The 27252-nt window shown below is 43.9% G+C and overlaps 1 protein-coding gene across 9 annotated transcripts in view; it reads left to right on the top strand.

Moving 5' to 3' along the window:
• Positions 1 to 27252, top strand: part of KIAA0319L (KIAA0319 like) — a 111243-nt gene that overhangs the window by 80901 nt on the left and 3090 nt on the right. For 7 of the 9 annotated variants that reach the window (XM_036352500.1, XM_036352495.1, XM_036352501.1 and 4 more), the window contains 14 exons: positions 605 to 692; positions 1896 to 1988; positions 3723 to 3855; positions 6967 to 7195; positions 9506 to 9629; positions 10235 to 10367; positions 12354 to 12502; positions 13806 to 13957; positions 14318 to 14456; positions 16134 to 16293; positions 20722 to 20864; positions 21907 to 22029; positions 22548 to 22638; positions 23702 to 23793. In XM_036352500.1, the coding sequence (XP_036208393.1) occupies positions 605 to 692; positions 1896 to 1988; positions 3723 to 3855; positions 6967 to 7195; positions 9506 to 9629; positions 10235 to 10367; positions 12354 to 12502; positions 13806 to 13957; positions 14318 to 14456; positions 16134 to 16293; positions 20722 to 20864; positions 21907 to 22029; positions 22548 to 22638; positions 23702 to 23793 (1849 nt within the window). The other 2 variants (XM_036352502.1, XM_036352499.1) reach the window with 2 other exon arrangements.

Raw genomic sequence — 27252 nt, 5'->3', positions numbered from 1 at the left:
TCCAAATCCCAGGCCTAGGACAATAACTGGTACATAATTGGTTCTCAGTAAATGTTTGTTGAATTGGATGGACTGTTTAAAACTATTGTTTTGTGCGGTTAAGGATTGGGAGGAAATAAGAGATATAGGATTAATTGATGTGTTAGGACAGTGGGATTTGGGTGATTATTTTTTCTTTTATATTATGTTTATAGAGTTAGCGAAAGTCAGTAGGGAAAAATAGTCAGATATTTGGGAGCTATTTGGTATTTTTACAAAATGTTTTTCTTTGCAGAGATGATTGTTTTAATTTCATAACGCTGAGAAGCGGAATGGTAGGGCCCTTAATGTTTTTCTTAAAAGAAAATGGGAGTACAGAGATATTGAAATCCCTTCTGTTGTTCCAGAGTCAGCTAGTAATAAGATTCACATTAAAGGCTATGGTTTTTTAGTTTATAATTCATTTAGTTTAGTTTCATCTCTTTGGTTAGTTTACTTTCTCCATTTTGAAAACAGTGCAAGAAGACAGTGCAAGAATCACCAGGGGAAAGTTCACATATGTGTGATTTTAAGTATAATTGCTCCTCTTTATGGTTGACCATAAGATTTTCTGTCCTTTTTGCAGCTCACTCAAGGCCTATATGAATTCAAAGTGATTGTAGATGGTCAGAATTCCCATGGGGAAGGCTGTGTGAACGTGACGGTAAAGCCAGGTATGTTTCTCAGCCCTGACTGTGCCTCCATTGCTCCCTCTGAGGATTCCCAAGGAGAGGGAGATTTGATTTTAGGGGATTTTAATTTCCATTCTTTTTAAAAAATACATTTATTGGGCAATTCCTAATTCAATGTAGAAAAAGATATAGGGTGGCAAAGTATATACTTTGGTTTTAGTTGGAACACTTTGCTGGGCAGAGAAATGTTAGCCACATGACCTACAGTGCGGTATGGCACTGAGCATAGCCCGTCTGCCTGAGAACTGCTTCTCCAGCGGGCCATGCTGAGAGAGGACCATGTGTGGTAATTAAGAGATACAAGAAAGCCAGGAACCTAGGAAAAGTATGTAGGAGAACCAGCCAAGTCGCTGGCCCTTTCTGATCTCTTTCCAGAAATGTGGGTCTTTGTACACAGTCTTCCTCACAGAATCCCTGCCATTTCTCCTTCACGTTGGACACCAAATTCCATTATTCTTTTTAAGTGATCAGTAGATTACAGTGTGATAGCAAGGTATCTTGTTTTGCATTTTCAGAGATATTTGGGGGAAATTGGCAAAGTGGTCCAGACATTGGCACAAATTCTTAATACTATTCTCTGTCTTTGTTAGTAATAGATTTTCTTTTAATTCCTTTGATTTTATAGCTAAGGTAATACTTTCTCTTTCTTAAAAATGTGTTTAGCATAAAGACCATTTGATCATTTCTCAATGAAAAGGCCACTGGGCTCTCAGTCATTCAGGTGGGCTAGAGTGAGTGGTTTGTGACCTTTCTAACACTCCGGCCTACTCACCTCCCACATAGTCAGCTCCCAGGTGGTTGAGAAATTACTCATCTTTTCAGCACAGTTGTGGCAGGGATAGTTTGCTTTCCAATGCCTTTGTTGCACACATTTTATTGGTTGTCCACCTCTGGTCAGCTTGCCTGAAAGCAGTCACTTGCTACTTTAGTACTTTTCACAAACTAGATAGCACATGAGCATTGAAAGAATGCACAGGACGTGGTCTTAAGAAAAGTCAGGCTTGCAAGAGGCTTAAACACTCCTGGGTGTCTTAGGTTAGAATGCCAACCTTGTGACATACATTTGGCGATGCTTCAGATGCACATTAGGTATTGGAAACATTTATAATCCACCCAGAGGTGGCCTGCTCTTCTTATAATTTACAAAGCCCCTCTTTTAATTCCTTCTGGGTCATTTTCTTGCAGAGCCCCGTAAAAATCAGCCTCCTGTTGCCATTGTGTCACCACAGTTCCAGGAGATTTCTCTGCCAACCACTTCTACAGTCATTGATGGCAGCCGTGAGTATTTACTGGGCACGATGTTTTAGAACAGCATTCACTGGATACTCTGGTCAAAGATTTGGACCAGCATTCTGCTTAGGCTTCTTGACCACAATATGGGAAGACCAACCATCTGAAGCAACTGATAAGGAAGTAAAAACCAGACAGACCCTATTTAAAACCCCCATGTGGCTTCTTTGAAGTAACATTTCTATTCTGAGATGGTAAGAAAGTGGGATTATGCATGCATTTAGCATTATTTTAGTTGAAATTTTCTGGTTTTCAAATTTTCTTAGATGGAGTTGCCATTCTCAGTTATGGAAACAAAACTCTTTCCTATCATGGCAAGATGAGTAACTGAGAGTCTTAACTGAGGAGCTCTCATCCAGCCATCACTGCCTAACAAGATTGTCAGCCTTCTCCTGGAGAGACTCACACAACCCTGCTTGGCTCACTAACATTGTCTCTTCAGAGGACAGGAGAGGATCTCTGGGTCTTTGCCATTGATCCTGGCTATGTGTGTGTAGGAGGTTTCAGGCCTATCATCTCACCAATATTTGCTTGGCTTCTCTTGAAACCCATTAAGGCCCTGTTACCCTGACTATCTTGGCAGAGGTAGCCACTGCTTTAGCAGAGGACTCTCTAGCAGTGTTAGACATTTCATGTAGATAATTCTGACAAGAGGAGGCTAGAAGAATTGCAGGCCAAGAGGTAAGAGACAGGACAGGAAGAGGCACTTGGGAGAGTGGTAGAAAGATTCATATAGTACCATTTCATTTTATATTTTTGAATAGGTCAAAGTTAAATAATATGTAAAGGTACAGGGCAAAAGAATCTCTACCATCCCTGTCATCCAACTATCCAGTTTTTCTGCAGACAAGCAATGGTATTATTTTATGTATCTTTCCAAAGATATCTTATGCATAGATAAGAAGATGCATATACAGTCTTTATGATAAAACAGTATGTACACTGTTATGTACAATGCCTGTTTCTATATTTTGGATAATTTTTCTGAATCAATATGTGAAATACTTTATTCTTTTTTTCTTTTAACGATTACATAGCCTTCCATAATATGGATGTACAATTTCATTGTTTGAATATATACTTATTTTCAGTCAATCTCTACTGATGACCATTTAGATTATTTCTGGTCTTTCACTATTACAAATAATGTTACTGTGAATAATCTTGTAAGTATGATGATGAACACATATGTAAGGATATCTGTAGGATAAATTCCTAGAAGAGGAATGCAGGGAAAAGGGTAAATTTTGCCAAATTGCTCTTTACAGTGGTTGTATCAATTTATGCTTCCACCATGACTTAAGAAAGTTCCTCTTTCTCCACACCTTTACCCATTTATGTGTCATGAAACTTTGGTCTTTACCAATCTGATAGGTTTAAAAATGGTATCTCAAGTGAAATTTAAATTTGCATTTCCTTTAAGTGAGATTGAGTATCTTTTCATGCATTTAAGAATTTTTTATTTTCCTTTTCTTATTCAGTAACTTTTTAACCAGAGTTGCCTGTGTTGGAGTCCTTGGAAAACTATGCAGTGGAATAGTCATAGAGAGACAGAATGACCCAATATTCATAGGGAAGAAATAATCTGGAGAGATAGCCTGTAATTTCATGAAGTTCCCCTAGCCTCAAATCTCTATAGGTAGTTGCCCTGGTTTGTGTAAACTAAGTAAGTGCTGAGACCAGGCGCTCTCATGTTGTAACCGATGTTTCTTTATGATCAAGAAAGCACTGATGATGATAAAATCGTCAGGTATCATTGGGAAGAACTAAAGGGACCTCTGAGAGAAGAGAAGATTTCTGAAGATACTGCCATATTAAAACTAAGTAAGCTCGTCCCAGGGAACTACACTTTCAGGTAAATTTAGGATCCTTCAAGTTTACCATTGGCCTTTATTTTCCTTATATGGGTTCTACATTCTTATAGGAGTAACTCTGACAGATACCAATTTAATTGTAGAGTGGTTGAAAATATAGCCTGTGGTTCCATTGATTCTTTGAGCCCTGAAGTTAATTGTGGTCACAACACACATAACTTTTTAGGGCAAAAGCCCTTGCATAATAGATTAGGATCCACCACAGTTAGTCCTATTCAAAATCTTATCTGGCAGTTCTCCAGACATTTTTAGGATTTCTGTCATTAAGTGAAAGGACCCGTCTTTCTTTGCCTTTTCTCAGGAATAATCTAGCATGAACCTACTGTCATCTTGTCTTTTCCCTATGGGAAATTCTTCTTCAATTTATATCTCAAAACCTTTACTTTTTAAAAATATATTTTTTTATTTCAGAGAGGAAGAACGAGGGAGATAGAAACATCAATGATGTGAGAGGATCATTGATTGACTGCCTCCTGCAGGCCCCACACTGGGGATGGAGCCTGCAACCTGAGCATGTGCCCTGACCAGGAATCGAACCATGACCTCCTGGTTAATAGGTCGATACTTTTAACACTTTTTGTGGTTTATTTGAATATGAGTTGTAGGATCTTTATTAGGGCTTTTTGGAGAATTTTATTCAAAGACGGTCCTTTTGGGAACTAGTTTCAACATTCTAGAATATGATTAATAAGAGTGTGAGGCTGACTCTAGAGTATTCCTCCTTATATTTGCACAATTCCTTGTATGTTACAAAGTACTGTATCATCCAAACACCATATGTACATGATATTGTCCTCATTTTATATCTGAGAAAAATGAGGCTCAGTGTATTTACTAAACTGCACTGAATTGCAGATTTTCTAACCCCCGTGTCAGGGCTCATTCTACTCTGTTCCTTGACTTGACCCATATGTATTTTGTTTGCTTACTAGAATGCTTTTCTCAGTCTGTTGGAGTTCTGCCTATCCTTAGGGACCTACAGTTTTCTGTGAGGCTCTCTTGGATTCCTCCAGAGAGGAGAGAAGGTTGCACTCAGTGCCCTTATGTGGCGTCTACCACGGTGCAACAGCTTATTCTTGGGTGTTTGTGTCCCCCACCAGATCTGATATTAATCAAGTTTTAGACACTACCAGAGACATAGTGATGAATATTGTAGCACAACACCTACAATATAAATGCATATGCAGGTTCTGACTTAGCATCACTGTCACTGACTCAAGACTTCAGGAGAATGAAAGGTGGTTGCCATTTAACAAGGTTGAAGCCTTTTCATTGGCTTAAAATGGAAAAGTGAATTGATTTTTCTTAGATTTCTAATATAGGAATTTTAACATTTATGGGATTTAATCTGGGCTAGGTTGATGTTTTGAAAAATAACTACTGGTTTTTGAACACTTACTATGTGTTTAGTACTGTTCTGAGCTCTTTGCAAGTAGAAGGCCATTTAAACCTTATAAAAAATATTATAATTACTGTTATTTTATAGATTAGAAAATTTAGGTACCAAGAGGTTAAGTAACTTGCCCAAGGTCACAAAAGCAGTCTGAGCTTTTAACCAAGGTTAAAAACAGTGTTTCAGATGGATAGGATATTAGGGATCTATTCTTTTTTTCTAAACCTCAATCTATGAACTGACGGGGTTGAGTTTGAGTAGCATTAAGGTCCAATCTGATTCCACTCATTTCTCTACCGTGCTTCTACATGGCAGTACACGACAGTATCCTTTTTACCAGCCCTGTGGTCAGCTGCTATTTGTTTCCAGGATTCTTGCATGTAAGCCAATGACCGAGGTGAAAGTCAGTAATGGGCAGCTTCTATTTTGCCACCTATCTATAACTTGCTTTTATTCTGAAATAGGAGACAAATAGTGTATGTAAAAAACAAAAAACTGAAAACAATAGGAAAACTGGAAAGAAAAAAAAGAAACTTCTGTGGATTTTTCTTCTGATGTTTGTTGATTTGCATGTCTACTAGTATGTATCTGAGGTTTTTGTACTCTTTCTCAAGGCTGTAATACCAAAAATCCCCTTCAGACCATAGGAAAAGGTGAGGCTGTGTGGAAAAACCCCCACAGATGCCTGGCTCTATCTGTGGCTGCTGGTGAGATTTAAACAAATGACATGTCTTTTTTATGCTTTTTATCTTTCTGTCAGCAAAATGGAAGGAGCCCAAACCTCCTTGCTTGCTTATGCTCACATTTTGAGGTGGTAAGAGCAGCTTTAGGCTGTTCAGCTGGAAGGCATCATTTTGGTAAATGCCCTGTTCTTATAAATGAACATTATTTTTCTCTTTCAAATCCTGTTTCACACTGGCACAAACTGTGAGACTGTTGCATAGGAGAATTCATTTCCATCTTGGGCTCCTGTCTTACCACAGCCAGCCCTCTTAGTCCATCCCAGAGGCTGTCTGCTCAGGATGTCCATTCCTGTGAGTGTACATAGCCAAAAAGGATGGTGGGGAGGAGAGCTTGTTGCAGTCAGAGCACTAGTTAATGTAGTGTCTCTGTACCACATAGGAATAGGGACCAGGGACTCTCTTAAGACTTGGTTTCTAGGCTTGGGAGTCAGAGAACTGAGCTTGCATCTTGGCTCAGAATGGGGTGCTGGGCAGGTTACTTAGCCTCTCTAAGACACTTGTAAATTGAGATTGATAATAGCTGTGAGGGCTAGATCAGACAATGCTTGTACGGTCCCAGCACACAGATACATGCAGGCAGCAGAGCAAAACAGCGCTGGAGACACACTGCCTGGACTCAGGTCCTAACTCCACTACTTTCAAGCGTGGGCGAGTTACTTGACCTGTCTCTGCCTTAGACCTTCATATGTGTAAGGAGTAAAATGAAGATAGGACTTTATAGAGCTGTTGTTTATTGAGTTGTAAACCACTTGGAACAGTGCCTGGTACACAGTGAACCCTTAGTCAATGTTAGCTTCTAGTATTACTCTACCTTTCTAAGAGGAATGGTAAGAATTGGTTACTAATTAGTAACCCTTCCACTTTGGTATTTCTTATTCTTGATTTTCAGTCGTCTTATGTTTCTTCTTCTTTACTGAAAACCATTCCTGATTGCACTCCTCTCTCTGCCCTAATAGTTTGACTGTAGTAGACTCAGATGGAGCTACCAACTCGACCACTGCAAGCCTGACAGTGAACAAAGCTGTGGATTACCCCCCTGTGGCCAATGCAGGCCCCAACCAAGTAATCACCCTGCCCCAAAACTCCATCACACTCTTTGGGAACCAGAGCACTGATGACCATGGCATCACCAGCTATGAGTGGTCACTCAGCCCCAGCAGCAAAGGGAAAGTGGTGGAGATGCAGGTAGGAGGGAAGAGTTTCTGTCTTTTCTTGCCCAGGGGAATTGGAGCTACTGGACTGGTTCACCTATCCAAGGCTTGTTCTTGCTGTATTTTAATGACCAAAGTCAGATTTGTGCATAGAATATTTGAATTTCTTTTTTTTTTTTCTTTTTTTCTTTTTTTTTAAAATATATTTTATTGATTTTTTACAGAGAGGAAGGGAGAGAGATAGAGAGTTAGAAACATCGATGAGAGAGAAACATCGATCAGCTGCCTCCTGCACATCTCCCACTGGGGATGTGCCCGCAACCCAGGTACATGCCCTTGACCGGAATCGAACCTGGGACCCTTCAGTCCACAGACCGACGCTCTATCCAATGAGCCAAACCGGCTTCGGCTGAATTTCTTTTTAAATCCAGAAAGTTTAAGGAGCCTTTAATTAACATACTATCAAAAACCTTTACCTTAAATGTTTACTATCAGGGGAAAAGACTGGATGAGAAATGGTAGCTGCTCTAGAATAATTCTAGAGAGTCAGACTATTTAGAAGCTGCATGGGTGTGAATCTTACAAATTGGAGTAGATGGCCCAACTAGGTGGTGAGCTCTTCTCTGCAGATATTTAATAAGAGACTAGATCTGTCACCACACAGGTAACAGAAGTAATTAAGGAAAACTGGATGGGGTTGTGGTGAACCAGAGAACTTAATCCCTGACTAAAGGGGCCAGCTGCTTCTCAGGCCCAGCTGGCTGTGGCCAGATGGAAGTATGGTCCCATTATTATCAGGAAAACATAAATATAGACCTTTATGTGAAAGTTTACAACTTTTAGGACATATAGGCCAAACAAACTGTCTGTAAGAGGCTGTCAGGTTTTCCCACTGTTCTAAAGTTCCTGCATTGGAGTTTGTTCTAAGTTATATGTAATGTTCCTTGTGACACTCAGGAGTCTATGTTTCTAGATTTGAGGCATGACTTAACCCTACCAGACCGCTGTACCGATTTTTTGGTAATTTCTGAATCTGCTGCTATACCGCTGTACCTAATTTTTGGTACTTTGCCTAGTACGTGAAAAAAATGCATAGACCTATTTTTCTACAATGTCTCCAAGTTCCGTCTTATTCTAACCACTTGTTTGCATGTAACTAACATTTTTCTATATCATGTTGGTTTTTTCTCTTTAATGCTCAGGAGCCCAGGTATAGGGGACAGTTAGGTTCAGGGCCTCAGGTCTGGTAGACTTAAAGCTCACATTTCACCTGGGTTTAGTTTAAGTATTGTGTTGGATTTCTCTGTTGCTGCAGAATCTGCACAAATCTGTAAGGGTCAGCGTAGCATTACATAACATCTGGAATGGCTGCCATGTTTTATTGAGCACTTCATTAGGATCACTGTGCAGCCTTTGTAGGAAGAACACTTTTAAAAATTGTGTTATATATTCACTAGAGGCCCTGTGCACGAAATTCGTGCACGGGGGCGGGGGTGTCCCTTAGCCCGGCCTGCACCCTCTCCAATCCGGGACCCCTTGGGGAATATTCTAAACCAGCAGTTGGACATCCCTCTCACAATCTGGGACTGCTGGCTCCTAACCACTTGCCTGCCTGATTGCCCCTAACCGCTTCTGCCTGCCAGCCTGATCGCCCCCTAACTGCTCCCCTGCTGGGCTGATTGATGCCTAACTGCTCCCCTGCTGGCCCAATCGCCCCCAACTGCCCTCCCCTGCTGGCCCAATCACCCCAAACTGCCCCCCCTGCTGGCTCAATCGCCCCCAACTGCCCTCCCCTGCAGGTCTGATTGCCCCCAACTGCCCTCCCCTGCTGGCCTGGTCGCCCCCAACTGCCCCCCCCTGCCAGCCTGGTCGCCCCACGCAGCCTGCTATTTAGTCATTTGGTCATCCCTCACTAACCCGCTGCTGGCCTGGTCACCCCATGCAGCCTGCTGTTTGGTCGTTACTGTCACTGTGATGGCATCCTGGACAATTTACATATTCCTCTATTATTAGTATAGATGGTCTTCTTTCTGCTTTGGGTCTTAGAGGGTGATCTTGGTTATCTTTGTACATTTCCCTATATTCCCCTCCCTTGTGAGAGCTCTGATTTTATTTGAAACTGCTGCTGTGTCAGGGAGGGTTGTTCCCTTTAGGGGAGAAACTTTTTAACAAGATGTCCCATAGCGTCTGATCCAGCATTCACTAATTTTGCTGAATTCTAGGAGGTAGTAGCTTAGTACCAATAGGTTTAGAAAACTGGGTAAGTCTCTTAGACCCAAGCAGGACTTAGCTATGATGTGATTCTGGGAGGCTGCTTTTCCATGGTCTGTGTTTCTATATCCAGGGCGTTAGAACACCAGTCCTGCAGCTCTCTGCCATGCAAGAAGGAGACTACACCTACCAGCTAACAGTGACCGACACAATAGGACAGCAGGCCACCGCTCAAGTGACTGTTATTGTGCAGCCTGGTAAGTTCCAACCTGGAGGTGCAGGCTCTTCTATTGGCTGGTCCCTTTAACCTTGGGGAGAAGAGGGTTTGGATTCTGAGGTATATGAGGGAGCAGTAGGAGGCGCCAATCCACGGAGCCCCTGGCAGCTTCTATTGTCCCAGTAACTTCTGTTGTTCTTCCCCTAGCTAGAGAGAAAGAGTAGTTACAGCCTCAGTTTAGCCCTTGCCCTGGGCTAGTTAATTGCCTTCAGGGGGACATAAAAGGTTGAGTCTCTGCCATCCCAAATCCTATCATGTGTCTTTTAAGGACCAGCTTCAAGCCTACTTCCTTAAGAAAGCCCTGTTGTATCGCTCAGACCCTTTCCTTTGAGCTCCTGGAGCATTATATTTCCCATTTAGCATGGCATTGTAACTTCAGTAGGTTCTGCCACGTTCTTTCAGGAGTGTTCATTCTGCATTGTGAGTTTCCTGATCATACCCCAGTACATATCTGTCCCACAGTATCTGACCGTTCTCTGGGCAGAGAGGCAGAGTCTTCATGGCTTCCAGAATATATGTCCCAATGGATCCTCTCCTTTCCCAACTGCACTGCCTGCTTTAGACCCGTATATCTCTGTCTTCTAGAAAACAACAAGCCGCCACAGGCAGATGCAGGCCCAGATAAAGAGCTGACCCTTCCCATGGATAGCACAACCTTGGATGGTAGCAAAAGCTCAGATGATCAGAAAATTATCTCGTATCTCTGGGAAAAAACACAGTGAGTATTGACACAAAGCCTTACTTATGCAAAGACTCCAGACATTTGCAGAGCAAGGTTTTACTTATTTTTTTTTAGTGTACTTGCTGTGCCCTGACCTGGTGGCTCAGTTGGTTGTAGCATCATCCCATACACCAAAAGGTTGCAGGTTTGATCCCCATTTGGGGCATGTACAGAGGTCACTGGTCGATGTTTTTCTCCCCCACCCCCTCTCTCCCTCCCTCCCTTCTTCAGTCTCTAAAAATCAATAGAAATAAACAAATTTAAAAATTAATTAAAATATTCTCAGGCAAGAATTTAAAAAAAATTTTTTTAAGTACTTACTTGCTCTTGTTGGCTTATTTAAGGGGGCTGTGACTGAGAAAGGTTTGCAATGCCAAACTTCAACACTAAGAAAATTATATAAGATAATTTTTGTAAGAAATAAAGAATACTTACCATCAGCTAGTCCCCAGGTAGTATTTTGCAGTCCTGGTGCTTTTACAGGTGTAATCCATCTGCTGAAATGCATAGTTTAATTACACTTGAGAGGCAGGATGGAAGGGGTAATGGAGCAGAAAAATACTGTTGCTCAAAATTAACTGGGTAAGGCTGGCAGGGGGACGGGGCAGAGCAGCTATGAAGGAGAATTGAAAATTCATCTACAAAATGAAAGCATTGCTCTATTACTATATCCTTGAAGACCACACTTACCAACTACATTAGCCACAGGAGAAAGGCAGTGACCAAATAATACTAATTAAAATGGAATCACCTAATTGAACCATTCCTGGCTCTCATAGTTTCTTTCAGCTCCTTTAAACCATAACAACTGGAACTCAAAAGTAGTGAAAGAATTCCAAGGAAGAGTTAAAAGTTAAAAAGGAGTTAATTTCTCTGTTTCCAAAGGTAGCAATCATAGAACAGACTGGGTGTTTTGTTTTTGTTTTTGGTCAGGGGCATTAGAGGTGGATGGGAAAGGGCTGTAATTGGACTTCAGAAACTAACTATTGGTGAGTTGGATTCTAGAAATTATTTTTCTCAGCTTTTGTTTCTGTCTTTTGGAGAACCTAATCTTTCTTCTTCAGCCCCATGTGTTTTAATTATAAGTATTGAAGATACTAGTGATGAATCTTTGAGTTTTATTCGTGTTTACAGCAGAAATAATGCTTATTAGCAAGCTTCATTGGGGAGAATCTGTTTCAGGAGGGGCTATTAGAGTCAGAGGTCATAAGTTTAAATAGCAAAACAGAACAGAAAAGTCTACAGATTTCTCTGATTGTCCTGTAGTTTTAAGGAACGCTCTGGGGTGTTTTAACCCTTGAGCAGGACTCAAGAGTGTGTGCAGCGTTGTGCCTGGGCAGCTGATACACAGCTCACTCGCCTGCTGCAGGCTGCTGAGTGAGGCCCCAGGGGAGAAGGAAGGATGCCCGGAGTGCCAGGTCCCCTGTGGTCCCTGTCTGGGAGCTGGCGGGAGCTTTGCTTTCAGAGCTACTAGGAAGAGGATGCTTTCGCCCTGAGAATTCCTCTGCAGCTTTGGCCCACTTCCTTTGTCTGACTTTTCAGCAAGAGTGAGTTTGGCATATGATTAAGAAATGTGTTTTGCTTCTTTGCTGGCAAGAGCTGGACCAACTACTGGGCCAGAAATACTTTTCAGAAACATCACTATGAAATCTTTCTTTTGATCAGAGACCTGCTTAGAACACTTTCTTCCTTTTACAAACTGGAACAGCAAAGAGTTTAATGTTCTAGAAGCTCACATAAAGGATAAAGCTAAATCTGTTTGAAAACTGGTGAATGGAATTTTCTGATCAGCAGATAGCCTGGATTGTGGGGCCAAATGACACTCTGTCCAAATGGAATATTTTAAAACTTGTCCTCTCAAGGTCTGGGAAACAATAGTTCCTGTCTCATCTGAGGCAGTAATTGTCTGCACCTGCTGAGTCAGGGACACGAGAGCAGCAAATGGGTCCACAACTCCAGCCTCTGGTTTCTCTCTTTGTCCAGGGGACCTGATGGGGTGCAGCTCGAGAAGGCTAACAGCAGTGTTGCCACTGTGACGGGGTTGCAAGTGGGAACCTACGTGTTCACCTTGACTGTCAAAGATGAGAGGAACCTGCAAAGCCAAAGCTCTGTGAATGTCATTGTCAAAGAAGGTACCTCCCTACCTCGGGTTGGTGCAGCAGCCTCAGGATTAGATAACTGAGGAATTCATCATCTCTTGTTTGGCTGCAGAAATTGATTTAGAGACAGGGTGTGGGGAAGAAAGTTGGGGTAAGGGCAGCTGATACTTGCTTTTTTGAAACAATCTTCATTGAGAGTGGTTGTAAGGTGATTTTTCATTTCTTACATTCCCCTCTCTCCCTTTCTCCTTTCCTTCGTTCTCTATTGAATAGGGAAAGAATTAAGTTTTTTTCCCTTTGCATTTTTATTTTGCCTCTGCTGCTAAGTCCTGGGGTTTCTGTGACTCTCCCACTAGCTACAGTGACACCTGCTGTCAGACTTCAGAATGACTGTCCTGCACTGTAGCTTTCTGTGCTTTTCCTATGAACCTGCACACTGAAGCCAACGTGAGACAAGAGTTGATTTGCCTTGCTCTGGTTTGCAGGCTCATGATCAGTAACGGCCTCGAGAGAGGGCTCTAAGCTGACAGTAGGAAAAACCATCAGATATACAGACGCCCTTCATTTGCAATATCCTGAGCTCGGTAAACACTAGAGAGTACACACCTAAGTAAACAAAGCTGCAGGTGGGGCCCAGGTTGAGAGGCCTCTCTCTCCTTTTTCTCTATTAAAGTACTAAAGAAGGAATCAAAGAAGATGCTCAGAGAATAACATTTTAACCCATATTTTAAAGAGAATTTGTGGTATCAGCTGGATGAAACCTAAACTCCAAGGCTTTAATCCAGCTGTGGGCCTTTGTTTCCAATTATCATAAACCTCCAGAGGACAGAAATGGGTTCCTTTCAGGGAGGCTGCCGTGGGAATGTAGGAGGAAACTACCCTTGTCCCCTCTGTTGTATGGTGTCAGAGAGCATTTCTCTCTCCGCCGCTTTAAATCTACACCTTTAGCCCTGGCCGGTTGCTCGGTGGTTAGTGTCAGCCTGTGAACTGAAGGGGCCTGGGTTCAATTCCTGTCAAGGGCACACACCTCAGTTGCAGGCTCGATCCCTGGCTCCGGTCAGGATGCGTGTGGGAGGCAACCAACCAGTGTGTCTCTCACATTTATATTTCTCTCTCCGTCTCTATCCCTCCTTTTTACTCTCTAAAAATCAATGGAAAAAATATACTTGGGTGAGGATTTACAAAAAAATAAAAATAAAAAATCTGTGCTGTGAGTTGCTGGCATGGATAGACTCCTGAAACAGTTCTCCATTTAACTCCCCATAAAGATTATAAAGAAGCATTTCTTTTTTCCCCCTAGAATATTATATGATGTCAATGATTTCTCTTTGCTTAGAAACGAACAAACCACCTATAGCCAAGATAACTGGGAATGTGGTGATAACCTTGCCCACAGACACAGCCGAGCTGGATGGCTCCAAGTCCTCAGATGACAAGGGAATAGTCAGCTACCTCTGGACTCGAGATGAGGGGAGCCCAGCAGCAGGGGTAAGTGTGTCAGGGGCTAGAGAGCAACACATGTTCCAAGGGGTGAGATGGGAGAGGAGGCTGAGCCAGATAGTCTACTGTTTTAACCAAGTGGTTCCTTATATCAAACCTGATTGCTCTCTGAAATCCAGGGAGGTTAAATGACTTGCCTAGGGTCACTCTGCAAGCTAGCGTGGCACAGGGTGAGTTTCTCTTCCCTAACCTGAGCAGCCATGGGCTGCAGTGCTATTACAGAGCAGAAGCTGCCAGAGGTGAAGCAGTCTAGCTCAGAGGGGGCTTAGTGGTGACAGAGCAGCAACAGAGTCCACAGAAGGAGTTTGTTTTGTTTTGCAAACATAGCCATGTTATTCAACCCCACAGGAGGTGTTAAATCACTCTGACCACCACCCTATCCTCTTTCTATCCAACCTGGTCGAGGGAACCTACACATTTCATCTGAAAGTGACTGATGCGAAGGGTGAGAGTAACACAGACCAGACCACTGTGGAGGTGAAACCTGGTGAGTTCATTTAGTGATGAGACTGAGTGGAATTGCTGGATAAGCCAAGCAGGGCCTCCATCCTGAGACACCTTCTCCCCAGCATGGACAGAGCCAGTTTTTTTAAAAATCTAGAAACCCCAAGCTGAAAAATCCTTAGAGTCTGTCTGTTCCAGCATTACCTCTCCTACCCACACAGGAATATGGACCTCCTCCTACTCATCTCAGATGGAGAAACAGAAACTCAGGGTGGTTGTGTCAGAGCCAGGCCTTTGTGCCCAAGTCCAGCCCTTCCTGCTCTACATGTGACTGATGGGAGAGGGTACCCTGGGGATCTGAGCACAGGAATAACTTGAGTCATGATGTCTCATCAACACCCAAATGCAGAAAACATTTATTTTTATAAGTTGAGCCTCAGGCTTTTTCTGACAATCCAGGGAAGGTAAAGTAACTGGTGTCCTCTACATTTTTCAGGTTTGCAGAAATAATATTTCTTTCTTAAATAGAACCATGTTTTTATTTTGCTTTGAGGCTAATTTGGTTTTAGAGAGGAAGTGAGTGTGGAGTGGGGTAGAGCTTTACAAATTTCTGAGCATCTGATGAGGAGGGATTAACTTTAAACCCGCTCTTTATTATCTAGGCCAAACCTGTGTATCGGTATCTTAGACGGGAAGGATCTTGGCAGGTCTTCCAGTCCTTGTCCCATCTCTCTGAAGGACGACAGCGAAGTCACTATAAAGTCTCTTCTGTGGTCCTAGCTGGTGTGACTCGGTGGATAGAGCATTGGCCTGGGGAACAAAGGGTCCCGGGTTCGATTCTGGTTGGGGGCACATATCTCGGTTGCAGTCTCCTCCCTGGCTAGGGCCCTGGTCAGGGCACAAGCAGGAGGCAACCAGTCGATGTGTTTCTCTCACATTGATGTTTCTCTCTGTCTTTCCCTCTCTGCTCCAATCTCTTTAAAAGATCAATGGAAAAAATATCCTTGGGTGAGGATTAAAACAAACAAAAAATCTCTTCTGTATTTAAAATCAGATCACGTTGTCCACTAATTGTGTAAATTATACATCAGAACAGGCAAATATTGCATTCAAGTGTGTGAATAAAGTATTCTGAATAATCACTGAACTTCCAAGTGTAGAACAGTCTTTAGGACATAATCGAAAGGAAAGCACAATGGTTTCCCAGTTCTCAGTTGTAAAAACACCATGTAGCTGTGTGAGGTGGCTCTAAGGAAATCCTTGATTCTGGGATCCTTGTGCCAGATTTCTTTTGTGTTGACTGTTTTCAAATCTACAGGGCAGATGCATTGCCATTATTGATAAGAAGGTTGAGATGGGCATTTTCCCTCTCATTGTTGTAGACAAGTCCCTGAAAATCAGATGTGGATCAGGAGAGGTTGCTAGATAAGCCTACTCACCCTGAAGAGTTCAGCAAAGCCAGTTGAGGAGAGGCTTTCAAAACAAGTGTTTCTCTCTCTCTCTCCCACTCCCTTCACTAAACCCTGTTGCCTCCCTGATCCCCCCAGCACCACATGGTGGTAATTCTCAGGTTGACATAGGGACCAAGAGTCCTTTCGAAGCTCCAACACCATTTCTGAACGCTCTCATTCCTTCCTCCTGTGCCAAAGCACATGCACAGTGGTGGGTCTGTGTTACCTCTCCTGCTTCTAAAGCCATCACTGATCCACATGCTTTCCAGATCCCAGGAAAAACAACCTGGTGGAGATCATCTTGGATGTCAACGTCAGTCAGCTGACTGAGAGGCTGAAGGGGATGTTCATCCGCCAGATTGGGGTCCTCCTGGGGGTGCTGGATTCCGACATCATTGTGCAAAAGATTCAGCCCTACACGGAACAGAGGTAGCTGGGCAATGAATGGGGGGAGAAAAGAAAGACCAACGCCTCCTCCCTCCCCCTGGGCTTTGTGACTGAGCTGAGAGATAGTGTGGGTAGATAGAGAAGAGTGGGCTCTCTGACCAGGAACCACTCATGGTGTGCATTTCTTTAATGAGCTCCTCTCTTCTGATTGTGTCACATGCTCTGTGCTAGACACTGCTGCAGGGTGCCAGGGCACCAGGTCAGAAGAGGTCCGTTATGTTTGAAGGCCATTCTAGTAGGGGAAATAAGTAAACATCAGTACAGAGTGGGTTTGACAGAATGTGTGGTATCGTGGAGGCACAGAGGCAAGGGTAACTAATTCTTCTGGAAGTTGGGGTAGGGGATAGTCCAAAGATTTTTCCAGAAGTAAAACTTGCATTGGTCAAGCTTAGGGAAATCAGGAGGGAATTCAGAATGGGGGAACAGCATGAGCTGTAGTCCTATGGTGTGAAAGCACAACAATCCCTCTGGAAGAAATCACAGGTTCAGAGAGCTTACTGGGCCCCAGCATGTGGTGGAAGAGAAGACTGCTGTGTAGACTGAGAATAGTCATATGTAAGTCAAGAAGTTTAAGTTTTGGGCTGGAGAACTCAAGTTAGTTTGTTTTATGTACCTGAAGTTTTTGTTTTGTTATTAAAGCAAGGAGATTGGTTGTTGTTTTATAAGGGAGTTCAGTAGTGTGAAGGCTAGACTGAAATACAGAGACCAAAGACTAGGAGACCAATCAGGAAGCTTTGGAGTAGTCTAGTAAAAAGGTAATAAAACCTGAATTAAGGTAGTTACAATGGAAGCAGCAGAAGAGGAGAAGAAACTAAAAAGAAATTAAGGGGTAAATCAACAGGACTTGGGAGACCCTGTGAGGTATCAAACATGAGGCTTTGGGTTTGGATGCCTGAATAGATGTGAATGCCATTAATTGAGATCAGGGATACAGAAAGAATCAGTTTCAAAGAAAAGATACTAAGTTCAGTTTTGACTGTTTAACTTGGTGTGTCTTATGGGTTGCATGGGGAGATGTTTCATCAGATAGTAGCAAGTATAGGCAGGAACTTGGGTGGAGGAATAGCCAGAGAGAGGGAGTCTGCATCTGAGCAGGAGTCAAAGCCATGAGGACAGATGAGACACAGGGAGGGGGAGTGTCAAGAGGGCTGAGGACAGAGCTCAGGAGAACCCATATTTAACAAGGAAACAGAAAGAAGAGGCAGCAAAGGAAAGTAAGAAATAGCAGTCAGAGGGTGGGAGGAAAACCAGGTGGGGCTGATCTGCTGTAAGTTGAGGGAGCGGGAGGGGGCTGCCAAAGGATTCAGATGCTTACAGAGATGCAGGTGTGGTAAGAACACATTTTACTCAGATGTTGGGGGACAGAGGACAAACTCATTTTATGATTTGAGGATACAGAGATGGGAAGTATAACAACTCTTTGAAAGGTTGATGCTGAAAATAACATGGGGGATAAGATCAAACGAACACCTTTAAAGACAGGAAATACTTGAACATTTTTACAGGCTGAGGCGCAGGTGCAGGGAAAGTAGACGGTGACGTTTAGAGGGTTGTAAAGGGACGTAGGTCTTGGGGACTGGCCCCCATCAAGCAGGAACACCACTGTGGAGATAGAGGAAAGGAGGGAAAATGTGCTATTAGGGCGAATTTATAGGTAGAGAGGATGAGGCTTGAGACCATTGGTGCCAACACAGTGTGTGTCTTCTCTGAAACTGGAGACAAGGCCTTCTGCTTGAGGAGGTGGGAATGAGATGGGCAGCATGAGGAAAGTGCTGAAGGTTGGGGGTAGCGGCTCCAGGAAAGGGTGCTGGCGTGACCAATGTTGGTGTTTCAGCCAAGGTGAGAGACGGGTGAGAGCAGTGGTTCCCAGAATCACCTGGAGCTTTGATGAACATCATTACCCGAGCCTCACCCACAGATGATTTCACTTGGTCTAGAGCAGTGGTTGCCAGCCGGTGGTCCGTGAGGTCTGAAAGGTTGGCGATTGCTAGTCCAGAGCAATGGGTCCCAGCGTGGGTGGAGCACACACCCCACAGGGGGGCAATTTGAGAATGAGTTATTAACAGTGAATTTTTTGCATTTCTTATGGTTCCAGAGGCCTCATATACAGTATATAAATATATATTGTGACACATTTATGCATTTCACTTCTATTATGTTTTGAAACTTTATTTGCTATTTTTTCATATCACTTCATATTCTTAATGTTGTTTTTAACAATTTCTTAGTGATTTCTTCCTCAGTACTTCAACTGTCCTTTCGTTCTTTTATTTTTCTCTTTCGTGGATGCCATGTTCTTTGGAAGCTTGCTTAGACCAAGTTAATGGCCTTTTAGGCTTCCTCTACGTCAGTGGTTCTCAACCTTGGCTGCACATTAGAATCACCAGGGAATCTTTTTAAAATCTGGATTTCTGGGCCTCATCCTCCAGAAATTCTGTTTCTTTGTTACTAATGTTGTGGCCCCACCCCATAACAAAGAAACAGAATTTCCGGAGGATGAGGCCCAGAAATCAGGATTTTAAAAAGATTCCCAGGTGATTCTAATGTGCAGCCAAGGTTGAGAACCACTGCTCTACGTGAATAGGAGTTCACTTTTTGAATAATAAGAATTACATGCCACAGCGGGGGAGGGGGACATCAGGATTTTAGAGATGCTTAGGTGAGGCATAGGCAAAAAAGGTTGGGAACCACTGGTCTAGAGTGAGGTCTGGGCACCTAAAATCTAAAAGCTCCCCAGGTGAACCTAACATGCGTCCAGGGTTCACTGGGTCAGACAGCATAGTGATTTAGGACTTGGGTTGACAGCTCTGCTCAGCAGTCTGGGAGCAGGCAGGGATCGATCTAGCAGCTGGTGGTGTCAGCTGGATACAGGCAGTGGAAACAACGAGAGTGCTGGTCAGAGCATCGTGGAAGGGTTTGCTCGCAGACTTGCTGCCCCCGCATCAGGTGTGAGGGAAGAGAGGAGCATCACAGTGGCTGGGTTTCTGTCTCGGGTTTGGTTGGCTTAGTGGAGGAATGTTGGAGGGATTGGATACTGGGCGGGAGATAGTTAATATAGTGGGAAAGAGCACGGTCCTTCCACCAGACAGGTTACCTCCCCTCTCCAAACCTGTTCTAGCAGTAAAAATGCTCATACCCATTTCATAGGATTGTTATTGAGGATCCAATAAAGTAATGTTTGCATAGTCCCTAATGCACAGTAAGTGCCCAGTTAATGGTTGTTAAAAGTTTATTTTGAGACATGTTGGATTCGAGGTGCCTGTGAATATCTAGGGCAGATATTCTAGCAAGAATTTAAAGATAAAGATTTGGTTACTCAGGAGAGATGGGGAGAGGAGTTAAAAGATTTGAGAGTTACCGGTATATAGACAGAAATTGAAACTATCCATGGTTTAGGTCACTATAAGAAAATGAGAAAAGGACCACAGATCTTTTATGGTAAAGATTTGTTTTGTGATTCTAGAATTTGTGTTACCCATTGTTAGCCTTCTTGTGCAGCAAGCTTTTAGAAAGACTTCTATGCCAGTGCTTCCCAAACTTTTATGTCATACCACACAGGAAATTAGGCCATTTACATGGCACTTTGGGGTAAACAGTTACACTATAAGCAACTGGTCCCATCCAGCTACACTGTGTGTGGAGGGCATCAGTATCTTAGGCACACCTATAAACCAGTGTGACCCACTGCTTGGGAAGGTTCGGTCTGTGAGACTAACACGAAGTAAAAAAGCAGGCTTCTAAAAATGGAGGCCAAGCCATAGGGAACAGATTTGGTACCACCAGGTGTGAGTTCAAACATGGTCTGCCTTTGACAGAAATTGACAGTCGAAAGCAAACAGATTCTGGGCCTGGAGTAACAGAATCTCGTTCCAGCCACACCATTGTGTAGTCTTGTTACTGTCGCAGTAACGATCGTTTTGGCCTGTGGATAATTATTGGATGCCGTCTAATAATTTACATTTTACAAAGCATTGTGGCTTGTCATACAAGTAACACAGGCACAAATCCAACAGCACCACAGTCTTAGCTGTTAAAAGGCTGACAGCAGGGATGTGGTCATAACCAAAACCCCATCTTCCTGGCCTCCAGTTACCTGTTTGGTATGGGTCCTCTTGTTAGCTGGGACAGCTGAGGGCATTTCTAAAAGCATAGGCTTTGGGATCAGACATATCAGGGTTGGTATCTGGTTCTGCTGGAATTAACTGTGTGACCTTGGGCAAGTTACTTAACCCCTCTGAGCCCCAGTGTTGTCCTTTGTAAAATGGAGCTGACACCGATCAGGCCTTTCTCCCTGGCTTGCTGTAAGAGGATGCATATAATACTTAGCAGAGGTGCTTGGCAAAGGGTAGCTGCTGCTGCTGCTGTTGACAGCTTCAGCTTATTCATATGTACTGTTGCCTGTCTCTGCAGCACCAAGATGGTATTTTTTGTTCAAAACGAGCCTCCGCACCAGATCTTCAAAGGCCATGAGGTGGCAGCGAAGCTCAAGAATGAGCTGCGGAAACAAAAGGCAGACTTTCTAGTATTCAGAGCCCTGGAAGTCTACACTGTCAGTGAGTAATTCTGGGGTGTTGGGAACAAGAGCCTACCCAGCGCCCCCTCTCACCTGTCAGCCCCCACTGTCCTCAGGCCTCATCCCCTGTTCTCCAGGAACATGGAGATAATTTCTTTCCTCCACTACTGTTACCGTGAGGGTCCCGATTCATAGAGGTTCTTAACCAGGGATCTGTGGGCCCGAGATAGCGTTCAGAGGGCTGTACATTTCGGGAAAAACTTACATCTTTCTTTTCATTAACCTCTAACTGAAATTTATTATTTCCCTCAGTTATGAAAGTAGGCAACAAACTACACTTAATAGAACCCATGACTTTGAGGCAATAGCAATCAGAGGTAATTTCTATCACACATGATGACATATTTTTACTCATCACTATTTCAAAGTTATCAGTTGTGAGACTCACTTCTAGATCTTGATACTTCATTTTTAAATAAAAGCACACATATTATTTTTAAAAATTATATTTTTAGATATTTTAAAAACAGATTCAATGTATTGCTTTCCTTTATAATACTGTGCATTTTATTTTGCCAATTAAATTATTCAGAGAAGGGGATCTGCAGGACATGGAATATTAAGAACTGATTATATACAGAAACAACAAGTAAAAACAATCTGGAACTGCCCTGGCCTGTGTGGCTCAATTGGTTGGTGGTGGGTTCCATTTCTGGTCAGGGTATAAACCCAGGTTGGGAGTTCAATCTCCGGTTGGGGCGAGTGTAGGAGGCAACCGATTGATGTTTCTCTCTCACATCAACCTCTCTCCCTCCTTCCTGCCTCCCTCCCTCTCTCTAAAAAAATAAAAAAACAGTTTGGAACCATGTTCCAGTGGCCTTTCTAACTGCTCCAGTTGTATCCAACCGTGATGATAACTACGGGCAATGTGCCCAAGCTGTAGAAGCTCTTGGAGCAGGTCTTCAAGAAACGTCTCCCAGGCCTCTGAATGGGGGTGCCTTCCTGCTTTCACAGGCACTGGAAGCTGCTGTCTCCCCAGTTCTGACTCCTGTTGTCTGTTCTCCCTTTTCTGCTACTTTCAGCATGCCAGCTGAACTGTTCTGACCATGGCCACTGTGATTCCTTTACCAAACGCTGCATCTGTGACCCTTTCTGGATGGAGAATTTCATCAAGGTGCAGCTGAGGGATGGAGACAGCAACTGTGGTGAGTTTTCTGCTTGGCATTGTGCCAGCTGGTTTAGCACTGACTGGTTCTGAGTTGTGAGTGGGTGGGTCTTGGTGTTTCTGAGACAGATGAGCAAGCAAGAACTTTGTGTATTTTCTGTTTGCAGAGGATTTTTACTTCTTTCCTCTGCACTTGCTCAAGGTTAGAGGAAAGCTCTGAAGCAGTTGTGTAAGAACCAAGCTGAAATCACACCAACTGCTCACTGCAGCCTACATCAAACCAGCTGCAAGGCCTGTCTTTCTGCTCCCCCGTCCCTCCGTTAAAGCTCCTTACAGCTGCCCCGCTGTCCCAGGGTCTCAGAGAAGAGACTGGAAAGTGGGACAATTCTGAAGGTTTAAAACTTCAGCTGCCTTCAACTCTGATGTCTCACCTTCCCTGGGGAGCCCTGGGTCATTCTTATCTACAGAGTGAAGCCATCTCTTGCTCAGGGCGGGGCAGCCCAGACCTCCCTCTAGCCTCTCTCTCTACAACCCTGACTATTTTGTTTTTCTTGGCAGAGTGGAGCGTGTTGTATGTTATCATTGCTTGCTTTGTCATTGTCGTTGCCTTTGGAACCCTGTCCTGGACTGTGATCTGTTGTTGTAAGAGGTAAGTTGGATTATCCTTGGAAATTCATTCAGGCTTCTAGTCATTGTAGTCACTCATCAGAGAGGTATCTCGCCCTTTCCACATGGAAGGCACCGAGTCCTGGGCTCCTCCCTTCCTGTCAGTGTTATAGTGCTCTGGCCCACCCAAGGCCTGCGCTGAGGGCAGAAGCACATTCTTCAGCCAGTGCTGTCAGCGCAGTGATATGCAAGGGTAGCTAGGGTGGGAGTGGGAGGGCCTGGGTATGGAACGCAAGCACATCTCTAGGGTGTATGTCTTTTAACACTCCACACCTCAGCCCCACGACCTTAGATCATTTTTTCGGCCTTCCTCTCTCGGTAGGATTCACATGTATACAAGTTTTCACATAGTTACAGACTTAGGTTAGTCATGGTTAAGGGTAATGGGTTTTTTCATTTGGTCTTCCTATCTAGTCTTATAATACTTAATACTAATGCTTATTATGTTTTTCATTAATAATAAGTATGATTTCTATATTTACTGTGTGTCAAGCACCATGATAAATTTTATAGATAATATCTGTTTTAATGCGCATGGCAACCTTTCCTCATCTACAGACAGGAAAATGACGTCGCCTGTCCATGGACACACAGTAAATAAGTGGCAGAGCTGAGATTCAACCTGCAATATAACCACACATAAGACAGAAAATTAAAAGAACTTTTAAAAATTCCCACCACCAAAAATAAATAAAAATTCTCACCAGCCAAAGATGATCACAATTAACAACTTTCTTGGTTTAATGTTTTCGTCTCTACCCACACCCCCTCAAGCATACAGTTTTCATTTTCTTTAGATTTTTAACCAATCTGCCCTCAGTACCATTGTGGACTAGTGGGTCCACGCTAAGATATCCATGTCTCCCTTGCCCTTTCCTGGAATTGGTGAGGATTATTTGAACGAATTACAGTTGCCAACTTTCATGGCTGAAAAGCAGGAGAAACAGCTCTCCCACTAGCATGCGCATGGCTGGCATCCTGTGGGGTCTACCTAAACCTCACGCACAGCCTCCTTCCTAAGCAGAGGAGGGGATTGTATTTTTCAGGCAAAAAGGAAAACCCAAGAGAAAAAGCAAGTACAAAATCCTAGATGCTACGGATCAGGAAAGCCTGGAGCTGAAGCCAACCTCCCGAGCAGGTAGTAGCCCTGGGGCTGGGGCGTCTAGTTTTGTGCACTCACCCTGTGAGGAGCCACTATCACTAGTCCCCGCCTAAACCTGTCACTCACAGCTGTTTGTGCTGGAAAGCATTTTGTGTCCTGCCTAATGAAGGCCAAGGGTGGGCTTGGCCCTGTTCTGGCAGAAGCTACCTGCTGGACCAGCTCTGATGCCATGGCTCTCTCAGCAGTCCTTTCACTTTGCAGATGGGCAAGGCCTCCTGCTCTCCTTTGCCTGCTTATTCCCTGGAGTTGCGCTTTTCAAGCTGCCCTGTGTAGTCAGGCTCAGGGACTGTGGCCCTCCTTTTTGTGCAAACAACAAGGTGAGGCAGCGATGAGATTAAAGGCATGTCTGCCAACTGATCTCCTTTCAGCTTCTCTCCAGTGTTTACAGGTAGATCCACAGGCTCTGTCCTTGTCTTAGAGCCAGAGGAGGGCAGGTTCCCAGCTGGTTCCAAGGGTGGGGCTGGGAGAGTCGGGACTGGGAGAGTCGGGACTCTAGAGGGGGCCTCCCTTCCTCACTGGTCTGTCATGGGTGGTTTCCATCCATCATGGATGCCACAGGACAGGCAGCATCTGTATCTTACTCATCGGTGAACATGGATTGAGACCACTGTGTACCAGACCCTGTGCCAGACACCATTTGTGTTATAGCAAACCAGACAAACTCATAAATACATACAAAGGTGATAATGAAAGGTCTTTATAAAGATTAACAGTCAAGCTGAGCCCTGAGGGACGAGTAGAAGTTAGTCATGTAAAGACTGGGCAATAGCATTTCAGGCGGAGTAGTCGGTGAAGGTCATCTGCTGGAAGGAGCAGAGGACATTTGAGGAAGTGGAAGGAGGTGACATGATGAGCATGGGGCAAGTGGCATGAAGCTGGACAAGGAGTAGGGAACTTGCTGTAGGTTCCTTCTAAGAGCAATAGGGAGCCACAGATAGTTTTTAAGGGTGAATGGTGCAGTATGATTGACATTTTAAGAAGAGAGAAGTGTGGCTACTGTGTGAAGGAGTTGGAGAGGGGCAAGAGTAAGTGAAAGGAGATTAACTAGAATGTCCTTATGGTAGAGATGATGGGACAGAGAGACAAATACACTTTGGGGGAGACTTAATGAGGTTCGTGGTATGTTGTCAGGGGGGTGTGAGAGAAAGGACGTAAAGGATAGTCTTCCCACCAAGCTGCTGCTTTGAGCACCTCTGGGTTGGGTGATGTTACTGCTCGAGATGAGAACGCCTGGAAAAAATGAAGTTTGTTTCAGGACAGTTATGGATTGGGATGAGGAAATGAGGCTAGAAGATTAACAAGGACCTAACTCTGAAAAGATTTGTACGTCAGCCTAAGGAATTAAGCATTTATTTTGGTGTGATGAGAAGTGACATCTTCAAAGTGCAGGCTTTGGGAAAATTAGTCTAATGATATTTCATCGATTGAAGGGGAGAGACAGCAGGAAAGGCCAGGGTTTGCTTCTGACCTGAGACAGAGAATGATAGCACTGTTGACAGAATATGGACATCTAGTGCAGTGATGGTTTGGGTGAGAGAAGATGAGTTAAATTGAAGTCAACAGGACAGTTAAGAGGCGAAGTGTCAATATATAGGGATCTTCTATATGCTGGTGTCAGTCAGCACCACATCAGTGGGTCAGGTCCCTGTGGGGAGAATGTTGAGAGATGAGAGAAGAGCCCAGGGCTGAGCAGCTAAGGGTAGTCATCAAGAAGGGAGGAGGGGCATCATGAAAGAGTGGTCAACAGTGTTTGCTGCTGCAGGAAGACAATCGAGGAGGAAGACAACACACAGTAGTTTCTGGTCATCTAAAAAGCTAGAGGGGGTGGTAAGAAATCAACCAAAGGACTTGTATGCATGCATATTAGCAAAACCAATGGACACGGACACTGGGGTGGTGGGGGCTTGTCCTGGGGGTGGGCGTGGCAGGGAGGGGTCATTTGGGGGGAAAAGGAGACAATTTAAAAAAAGAAAAGAGCTAGAGTAGTGGTGGATGACAGCAGAAAGTGCAGGTGTTTTTTTTTTTGTTCTTTTTTGGTGGTTAATATTCGCCCGAGGATATTTTCCCATTGCTTTTTAGGGAGAATGGAAGAGAGAGGGAAAGACAGAGAGAAACATTGATGTGAGAGAAATACATTGATTGGTTGCCTCCTGCATGAACCCCAACCAAGGAGGAGCCTGCAACCAAGGTATGTACTCTTGACCAGAATCGAACCTAGGACCCTTTGTTCTGCAGGCCGATGCTCTATCCACTGAGCATACTGGCTAGGGCAAAATTACAGGTTACTTAGGAAGTAGGTGGTGTAGAATTGGAGGCCCAGCTATTTGAAAGTCATTGTAGGAGCTGAGCAATGAAAAGTGGAGAAGCAGCAGGACAGGGCTTAGAAGGCAAAGTTGCCTTGGATTGGGTTCACAAGATGTAGATGGTACAGGTGCAGTTCCTGAGAAGGATGGAGGGAGTAGGGCAGAAAGGAGAGGGGTATAAATGGAACTACAACATCTCTTCTGAGGAAGGGAGGAAAAGGTGGCTGACCAAACTAAATGCTGGGTTGAAAAGGCAAAATGGGAAGGTGGATTGCAGTATGGCAGGCTTCTTGTGAAAGGGGAGGGTGGTGAGGAAGAGCCTGAGAGACCAGTGTGATCAATCGCATCTATGTAACTACGTTGAGACTAGGTAAGGCTCAGCAGGCCCTTCTCTTAAGGGCAATGTCTAACTAAGGGGGCGGTGAGAACACCCTTGGGTTTGGGGTGGCTAACCAGGCCACGAGCCCTGGCTCTTGTTCTGGGCTCTGTGGATTAGTGGGAGCAGCCCAGAGCAGGCTCACTAGTAGGATGAGGGGATTGGGATTCGAGACTATATTGTATGAACTTGAAGTTCAGCTTGAAGAAGGAAATTAGTGGGGCATGTTGTGTAGGAAGACGTGTTGTATAGAAGTTTGCTGGGAGCCAGGGTAAGCCTGGGTGAGGGGTGACTGGAGACAGAACGGTCCCACCTGAGGGAACTCTTGGGGACAAAGACCGCCAGGTGGAGCATGGGGCATGCCCCCTCCGGAGATATGATTCACATTTAGCAGGTTTTCTTTTGGATTTTGTTATGCTATTCTACCAATTTAAAACAAAACAAAACATTTTATTGAAGTATATTAGGTTGAACCATGTGAAATTACTATTTAGCTTCTAAAAATGGCATTTTTATGGTTCAAAAGTTTAATGGGTTTTCACAACTGAGCAGGCACATGTAATCAGCTCCCAGAAGTGCCCCCTTTGTGCTTCTTTCCAGCCACTGCCCCTGCCCCCCCTTACTTCTAATATCTTGGGAATTTATATAAATGAAATCAGTGTATTTGGCTCCTTTCACTCAACATTCTATTTATGACATTCACCCATAATTAGGCAGAGCAATAGTTGGTTCTTATTGCTGTACTACAGGCCTGGT

This window comes from Myotis myotis, unplaced genomic scaffold (assembly GCF_014108235.1).
Source record: "Myotis myotis isolate mMyoMyo1 unplaced genomic scaffold, mMyoMyo1.p scaffold_m19_p_2, whole genome shotgun sequence".
Taxonomy (NCBI): domain Eukaryota; kingdom Metazoa; phylum Chordata; class Mammalia; order Chiroptera; family Vespertilionidae; genus Myotis; species Myotis myotis.
Note: the sequence above shows the minus strand (reverse complement) of the source record. Positions and strands in the feature narration are given on the sequence as shown.